The following is an 8,955-nucleotide window of genomic DNA, read 5'->3' as shown; positions in this document are numbered from 1 at the left end:
ACACACACACACACACACACACACACACACACACACACACACACACACACACACACACACACACACACACACACGACATCAACTAGTCAGTGCTGAGAGCAGTTTAGCATGCGGTCATTCTGTTTGTTTCCTGTTAGTTACTGTAGCGAGACTCCCTCATGCAGCTGCCTCAGACATCGTGATGATGGACTTAGGACAGCTCAGGCTTCAGTCACTCTTTTCTCCCTTTTCTCTTTTTAAAGGATAGGATTTAAAACAGGAAACATGAATGAAAATCTGGGCTATATCAAAGCAGATAATAATAACTATGAACATCTGATGTTTATCTTTTATATATCTAAGATATTTAGAATTCTCAATGGGAACTGAGATTTTCTATGCAAAAGACACAACGGTCATTCCTCTCATGTAAGACAAGTGAATGTACAGTGAAGTCTTTCCCTTTTCTTCTCTCCACCTGTTTACGAGTACAGTAAGAGGAGTAGTACAGGCATGTACCAAAAAAAATATAAAGCATGACAGAGGTCTAGGGAAAAAAATACTTTCTCCGGTCACATTAGAGCATCTCCTCGTAGAAGAGCAGATATGCCTGAGAGTTGAGAACCCTTGACTCTGGTACCGTCTGAACGGTGGTATCACTGATGTACACCCACTGGCCCTGGGAGCTGCTGCCGGCATCCCTCGCACCTGAAACACACACACACACACAGTGTTAATATTGCGGAACACAGAGACGCATTTGAGAAAGAAGTAGCTATCTGGGGTTGCATTTGTCATTTAAAAAAACAAGAACGCACACTGGACACGACTCTGTCAGCAGTCATTCTAACGAAACCTTGTGTCGTTACCAACCAATGGCGCTAGTTAGAAGTCGTGCAAACGGTCTGTATTGTAAATGTGGACACTCTCCTTGAGACGAAGAGAAAAAGAAAAGAGAAAACAACATGGAGCTATAGAACACAAAGACCTCTATTCATCCTGCTCTGCAGAGGACATCCTCAAGTGTTACAAGAGTGAGGCCTTTGCTGCAAAACACTTTCCACTTTCATGAACAGCGCACACAGAACAGATAAATATTTCTTAAATGGGCTCAAGAGAGCTGAACCCTGACCTGACAGGTTCCGATGGTGCTGCTCTGTCTTCCTCTGGGGAGCACGCACTTTTACATATGCAGTGTAGTGGCCCCCCCGCATTGAGCCACTATGTTCGACAATCCCATACAGGCTGTAGAGGACACGCTCACCGGCTGCCAGATTCTAGCAAAAAAAAAAAAAAAAAAAAAAAAAAATTANAAAAAAAAAAAAAAAAAAAGAAGAAGATTAGCAAAAAGGGAAACGGAAAGATACAGAGGAAGAGGTACCAACCAAGGGCATTCATTACAAACTGAACCACTGCAGCGAGGAATAACAGAAACCTTTGTTACAGTAATAGAAAAGTAGTGGTAAATGTAAGAGAGAGAGAGTTTAATAAACTATTAGGTTTCACAAACAAGAAAGTAATTCACTGTCAAGTACACTGGATATGTTTAGTACCTTGCAGGATGCTGAACAGAATGGAGCCAGATCCAAGATGAGGGGAAAGTCAACATGACGGTTCACTTTTCGTAAGTTCATCCCTGCCTTAAAATACAAAAACAGAAGGGTGGCGCTATTAACATTTAATTCTGTAGACCACACACATCACAGCTTAGGATATGGACACACACCCTACTGCATCAAACACAACATTTCACTATGTGTATGATAAAATGGAGGGCAGGAGAAGGCAGCTTGTGCTCACCTGATGGAAGCGTTTAAGATGTAATGTGATGACAGGAGGAAGCGAGGATATCAGCATTTGCTTCCGAGCGCTGGTGTAAATCTTTTCCGCCTTCTTGTCTATAAGAACAACCAGAAACACCATCAACATCAACTGAGCAAGCAAAGTCATAGTTTATCTAAAAAATAAATAGGGTTGAGAGATTCAGACAAATTTGGAAAATACCAGAAACAGGGTTTATGCAGGTTAACACATGACCATGTTCTCTAATGAAGGCATCGAGTCCCAACAGTGTTTTACAGGAGGATGCTTGTGAACAGCTGTTCTATTGACACTTTTTTAGGCTCGACTTTTTTAGGCTTGACAGTTTTTAGGCTCAGGATGAGGTTATATTCAGTGATTTTGTACCGTCATAGTAACCACAGCTCTTACTGATTATCACTACAAAGTTTCAGAGCGTTCCTGTAACCATGGTAACTGGTGCTGGAGGAGAGGGAGCGACACTGAATTAAGCAGTTTTTTTCTACTGTACAGTCTATGTAATAAATTCTGTCAAACTTTTAACAAAGAAACTTGCAACAAATCATGTGCTATTCTTAAAAATACCTCACAATCACACATTTAATACCTTTTAATACTTTTTAAAGGGCCTTAATTTTCATCAAGTTGATTTACTACCTTTTAATACTTTTACTTCTAATACCCTGCAGAAAGTGTAAAAAAAAAAGAAAAGAAAAAAAGATTGTAGTCCTTCAGTTTGACATCAGTAAGAATGTCTACTTGATCTGACATGCAACCACACACTGCTACTTATGATGAACTCAATATGTCCAGGTGTTGCTACGGTTGCTGTGTATCTGTCTGCAACATTGTCTGCACACAGCAAAGAAGTGAATTATCCTACAGGGACAAGTTTCTATGGATGTTTTATGCTTTTTTTTTCAGAGCAAAAACCAGTCATTGTTGGAATCTAGTTCACTGACAACAATTCAAGCTGCCTATGACCCCCATGCTCTGTGAAGGATGAAACTACATAACGTTTTTTTACAGTCTATTATGAAGCCTACGGTGGGGTTAGTTGAGTTTAAGGTTGAAGATTTTGGTTGTGTATCACTTTAAGGGTTTCCTGTCGACTACTTGTTCTTAAGTTATGGTACAACTGGGAGTACAAAACTTTCCTTGGTTGGTACCTGAAGGTGGTACGTGGTGTCAAAAGTATGAGAAACACTGCTGTTAGTAACGTGTAATGTCCTGACTAGATGTACAGTAATTGGGAAATAATCACCGAATCATTTTGTAATGAAACTACATCAACTGGTTGCTCATCTTCAAAGCTGTCCTTCCAGATGTTTTGTCTTACCGGCTGAGCTGCTCTTGCGCAGCTGTTTCTGTCTGCGTTCAGTGCAGCTCTCGCACAGCAGCTTGTTGTTGCCCATCAGCAGTTCCACAGAGGTAAACTGGTGGAGGCACGACTGGATGGAGCACTCCTTGGAGCTGGGTGTGTAACTATGTGACAGTGCCTGGAAGGCCCCCTGGTGGTGTTGATGGTGGAGGTTATCTCGTGACTGCGTTTCCCCCTGCTCCTCTGGAAAACAGTGTGGGGCAGGAGAGCAGTCCCCAGAAGAGAATGCAAGGTTGACTTTAGACACTGCTGTAACTAGCTGCTCTACGGCACCACCTTGCCTTGTAGAGGATGACGACGAAGGAGAGGAGGCAGAGAGGGGCGTAGGAGATGGAGTGAGGGTGGAAGTGGACGACGGGGTAGACATGTGACCGTGGCTGTGACTGGAGGAGGCGGGCCGTGGGGCCCACTCGCTCTCTGAGGCCTCGCTGTCAGCGTCATTGCTGCTGTCCTGAGCACCTGAGTCTCTTTCACTGCCATCTGATAGGCTGCCGGCAGCAGCCATCTTGCAAACTGAGACACCGCGGGCTGATCCAGCAGCTACCCCGTCCTCCTCTGGCCGCTCTGCGCTGCAGCCGGCTCCCTTTTCCTCCACAGAGCTTGAAGACCTCCTGGTCTGCTGCTTCTGGGGAAAGAAGAACAGATACATTAACTCATTTTGAAGAGACTCTTGATTCATTTTTTCCATAAAAATTTAACTGCCAGAACTGCAGAGCTCAAATAATAAATATGAATAAAAGCGTTGGCGCTGCCAGTATAGGTGTGGAGAAGTTTCAGACATTTTTATGTCTGACATTTTCATGACTTCTCTTTGTGGAGCAATATTACACAAAGATATAGCAAGACAGCTTGGTGACATGTTCCACCTTCTAAAATATCCTTTGTTGTCTTGTCTGGTGTGACTGATGCAAATATCGTGTAAGGATACAGTTTTAATTGGACAGAGTCAACGTGGAAATAGGGTATGACATGGATGTGAAATACTTTTGAGGGTAAAAATCAAATCTAATAAATATTTTGTGATATTTGCACATCTGAAAAATATAGCTTACCCACCATTACATCATGTTTGACATCCTGTAATTGCTTTGGTTAAAAAGAGAATGGCACTTTGTGGGCTCTAGACCACAAAACTAAACCTAAATGTAACTAAAACCAGAGGGTTCCAAGTCCAAGTCAGGGCCATGACTTTGGAACGTTGTACCACAGGAGATAAGGCAGACTAGCTCCTTTGTTTCTTTCAAATCGCTCTCACATTTTCATCACTGGTTTCCTTTTTCTGTTTTTACAGTAACCAACTTGTTTTAGTATTGCATGCCTTGCTTATTATTATTATTACTAAATGAATTCTACTTTTAATCATTATTTATGTTGTACTTTAATCTTGTTTTTCTGGTTTGTCACTTACTTTACATAAAGTTATTAATATTACAGCCAGACTTCTTTTTTTTCCTTATACATATATCACACACGAGGAGAAACAATGGAAACTCAAATGAAAATCTAAATTTGGACATAAATATGTATTTACCATCACATACACACCCGTACCTGTCCGCTCAGCTTCCTGGTGTTTCTGTTGACAGAGTGTGCTGCAGAAAGAATCTGGTCACTGTGAGTCACGTGGGCGTCCTGCTCCCGGCTGCCTTTCCCCAGCCGACCGGGGTTGGATGGTTTCGATATCTGAGTGCCGCAAATAAAGCATGATCAGTTCTAAGGGGAACCGTAAACAATACGGCGTGGCAATGGATCAACTTTGTCTGCTGAAAACAAACAAACCTGCAAAAATGCTTACTCATGCATTCTATATTTTTATGAACAATTGTAGCAGCTCACCCGTTCCTCTATGATGGGTAAAGAGATGTCTATGAATGCCTCCTTCACTGTGGAGATCTGCAGGAGAAATTACATTGAAGTCAGCATGAGCGTTTATATTCATCAGCTTCATTAATAGTCACAATCAATCATAATCAAGCCAGCTGCTAACAATAAACTTTCATTTGAAACAAGTGGAGAGAAGATATGGGAAGCGGCTGTTTCTTTTGCTTTTTCCTCTGCAGCTCCACACCTGGTCCTCTCTGCCTTCAAGGATATTCTTTAGTTATTATAGTAGCTGTTGCTTTGATAACAACTCTGGGCTCCCACATTTTATTGTAAATGCCTGCTACAAACAGTTGGTGTTTCAGCTGGTCCTTGGAGTGCTTTTGGGGTCTTTTCTTTTCTGTTTCCTCCGACTTTAGTACATCGTTTTGGTTCTGGGTATAAAGTGGGACACTTAATAAATAAGTGTCCCCTGGATGTTACGTCTTAAATGGAAATGGCAAATTAATGTTGGCTAGCTTTGCTTGAGGTCAATGACAAATATCACACAATTTCTAACGTATGGAGAATGCCAGTGCTGCTGGAAATTGTCCTGCAATATATTGTGCTTCCTGTAGCACTGGGTTACACATGTATTCAGAAGCAACTGCTGTCTAAATATAAGGTTGGCTGAATAAAGTGTCTACCCCATTGTGCAACATACGTGTTCCATTGAGGAAAACACATGGAGCTATGCCTGATTCACACCGGCAGTTCACATCCTGAACTATTGTTCACCAACATACACTTACATGCTCACACTCCTCGCACATGATCGTGTTGGTCAGCTCGCCTACAAAGATGCGGTCGACAAAATTCATCCTCACACCTTCCTTCCCGTATGCTAGTGGGAAAGAGACACATAGTTTGCATACATATCTAAATTATATAATGAATAGTAATTCTACACGCCATTATATCTCCAATAAATGCTGAGAACTAAGTGTATCAATCAAGTCTCTTGGACTAAAAAGTGCAGATGCAGAATTATCACTATATCACTCATTTTGTCACAAATCTAACACACTGATCTGTCTTCTATCTTACTACGCTGCCTGACAAGTAACTTAGCTGTATTTTCATGAACTGCCACAAGATGGGACTATTGATCTTGGCCTTCTATGCGCTGCAGCGAGCATACGAACCTTTGACTTGGCGTTTGGTGTCCTCGTCTGCTGTCTTCTCTGTGGGATTGTTGAAAGCCTTCAGGATTCCCGCTTTTACTCTCTGAAAACACAAATTCAAATGACAAAACAATGCACACTTAAAGACAGCTCTTAGGTGCAAAATAAATACATAAATTCTGATTTTTTTCCCCCTTGAATTCTCTCCATCACATCCGTTAGGAAAATATCAAAATCTAGCCTCCAGCTCGGTGTGACAGGTATGCCTATTATAAGCATCATTAGTGTAAAATAATTATTGTGCTTGTCTAAAAACGTTAACATGTAAATCTCTTAATTAGCTGCGCATGTTTGTGTGTGTGTATATGTTCTTCACAGGGCCGTCTTATTCAAGGTGACATGGTCAGTGAGTATGTTGGTGAGAGAGCTGTGAAGAGGCACAGCCACAGTAAAGCAACAATCAATAGATAATTGGCCATGGTCTATGTCTGCGGTCGAGACCAGTCAGCCCCTCATTGTCCCGGGACCCACGCAGTGGACTGGCTATTTAGGTCAAAAAGTCCTGTTAATCCCAGCCCAGTCAGCCTGCACCCCACTCAGCCAGCACAAACCAGGCTGCGGCTTTCCTACAAATTAATTACCAGTAACCCCCACCCTCTTCCACCCCAGTGTAACAGCGTGCACTGTCCCACACAGGATGGCCTGAGTGTGTGTGTGATTGTGTGAGGGGTGTTAGGGGGGTGGAGAGCTGGTACAAGGGTGCAGGAGTGGAAACTAAAATGAAGACGGGGCAAAGAAGGACAGTCCATGCCCTGAGAGAGTAATACCTACTGTCTCAGCTAATTGGTGATAATTGTCTGGGGAGAAATTTGCATATTTAGATCTCTGATACTAATGGCCAATCAACACAAACACTTAGGGCCTCTAAAAGGCTGGTGACACCCACTGCAAAAATACCACTTTCTCTCTGTGACATTAACACACACACACACACATACATACGCACAAACAAGACAGTGTGTGCACGTGTGTGTATTATTTGTTTGGTATTTATGAGTTACTCATACATGCCTATTCAAAATGAATGGCTTTATTCAGACTCACGATATAAAAAAAAAAGGAAAATAAATGGTTCATATAAAGAACTAACTAATAAAACTTACTCAACACGTTTCATCTTTAGCAAAATTATTTTCTAGATTAATATTTGCATTCATCAAAAATTCAAAATGTATTCAATCATGTAGGCTAAAATGCCACTGTATCTCTGAATGTGCTTGGTAGGATAAATGAGTTTCTGAGTGAATGAATAGAGGAGGCTGGCCCCCTCCCTCTTTACCTCCTTTATTGGATTGGGAGAAGGGCTGATTAGAGTGTGTGTGTGTGTGTGTGTGTGTGTGTGTGTGTGTGTGTAGGAGGGGGCCGTGGGTGACCCTCAAACACAATGGGACGGCCCTGGAGCTCATTCAGCAGCTGTGGGTTTCCCAGGATCACACACTGATGCCGGTCGTGCCACTTGCAAGTCCCCTAAGTGGCACAACTGTCAGTGTTCACAAGTTTGAATGGGAGCAGGGGAGCCCAGCCCATGGCCCCTCTTGGGTCTGAGGCTGACCACTAAACACACCCGCTAACTTCTCCTCCTTGCTTTACGTAGCCACTGGTGGGGCCACGGGGGGCAGCTCAGCCCTGCAAAGGGCTGCTGTGGGGTCTTCTAATTGCCCTGCAAAGGGTTGGGGGGAGAGTGGGTGGGTTCTCTGTACTTGCCAAAAAACATGGCACCATAAGGTTAAAACATAAAAACTGGTGAGCCAAGCAAAAAGAAGATATCGGGTTATGTGAGCGCACACAGCCACCCACAAACAAACAGTTGAATGTCCTACATCATCACGACAGTAGTCTAGGACGGATTTTAATGGACAAGAGGAAGATCTTCACTGAACTACAGCATCAAATATATGTACAAATGGATTAAAAACAAAAGCAAAATTGTAACCATGCACGTATGATAATTCTGTTGTCTGTGCTATTACTAACTTAGCAATTAATTTCAGATTTTAGCATTAATTCTGTTTTGTTGTAACCTGACTACGCATGTACATACTGTGTCCCTAACAAATATATTTGGAAAAAGCATGGGGCAGGTTTAGACGCTCACTTTAGTTTCCTCTACTCGTATGGAGTCCATTAGGTAGTGCAGAAGCTCCTGGCTGTCTTGTTGTTGGTAGCCCTTAAAGCGTGGAGCCCTGGAAAAAAACAAAAAAACAAAATAAAAACACTGAAGTCAAGAACAAGATGAAAAGAAGGTGAAAGGAAGCAGCATGTAATTGAGAAAGGAGTACAGTTATTTAGCAACGTTATACATTTGTACAATATACACTTCTGTGCAGTCTACATGTTAATGGCTGGATTTAAGTGGATATACACCAGCATAGACGGGCCCATTCTCAGCAGCCATCACTACTGTGTTCCAGTGGCACATTGTGTTGGCTTATCCAAGTAAGTATTGTGTTAGAAGGCTAATTGATCATTAGAAAACCTTTGTGCAATTTTGTTAGCACAGCTGAAAACTGAAAACCATTGTGCTAATAAAAGAAGCAAAAAAATTGGCCTTCCCTGGGCTTGATGAGGATCTGGAGCATCAGCATTTGTGAGTACGATTATAGTACTTTAGAAAAGAACTTTCTTCTGAAACTCGTCAGTCTATTCTTGCTCTGAGAAATGAAGGCTATTCCATGGGAGAAAATGCCAAATTTGTACTATTCCCCTTAGAGAGCAGCACAAACTGGCTCTAAACAGAACCGAAAGAGAAGT

At 42.1% G+C, this 8,955-nt stretch overlaps 1 protein-coding gene across 3 annotated transcripts in view; it reads right to left on the bottom strand.

Moving 5' to 3' along the window:
* Positions 1-6: 6 nt before the first annotated feature.
* Positions 7-8,955, bottom strand: part of usp45 (ubiquitin specific peptidase 45) — a 27,997-nt gene continuing 19,048 nt past the window's right edge. For 2 of the 3 annotated variants that reach the window (XM_010742482.3, XM_027286770.1), the window contains 10 exons: positions 8,300-8,387; positions 6,166-6,247; positions 5,773-5,864; positions 4,997-5,053; positions 4,712-4,843; positions 3,119-3,785; positions 1,780-1,877; positions 1,533-1,619; positions 1,112-1,256; positions 7-687 (listed from right to left, as the gene is read on the bottom strand). In XM_010742482.3, the coding sequence (XP_010740784.2) occupies positions 557-687; positions 1,112-1,256; positions 1,533-1,619; positions 1,780-1,877; positions 3,119-3,785; positions 4,712-4,843; positions 4,997-5,053; positions 5,773-5,864; positions 6,166-6,247; positions 8,300-8,387 (1,579 nt within the window). In that variant the 3' untranslated portion in view covers positions 7-556. The remainder of the gene's footprint in view (positions 688-1,111; positions 1,257-1,532; positions 1,620-1,779; positions 1,878-3,118; positions 3,786-4,711; positions 4,844-4,996; positions 5,054-5,772; positions 5,865-6,165; positions 6,248-8,299; positions 8,388-8,955) is intronic. The other variant, XM_010742483.3, reaches the window with a different exon arrangement.

Source organism: Larimichthys crocea, chromosome XIII (assembly GCF_000972845.2).
Source record: "Larimichthys crocea isolate SSNF chromosome XIII, L_crocea_2.0, whole genome shotgun sequence".
Classification (NCBI taxonomy): domain Eukaryota; kingdom Metazoa; phylum Chordata; class Actinopteri; family Sciaenidae; genus Larimichthys; species Larimichthys crocea.
The sequence above is the reverse complement of the archived record's forward strand: the minus strand, read 5'-3'. Positions and strand labels throughout refer to the sequence as shown.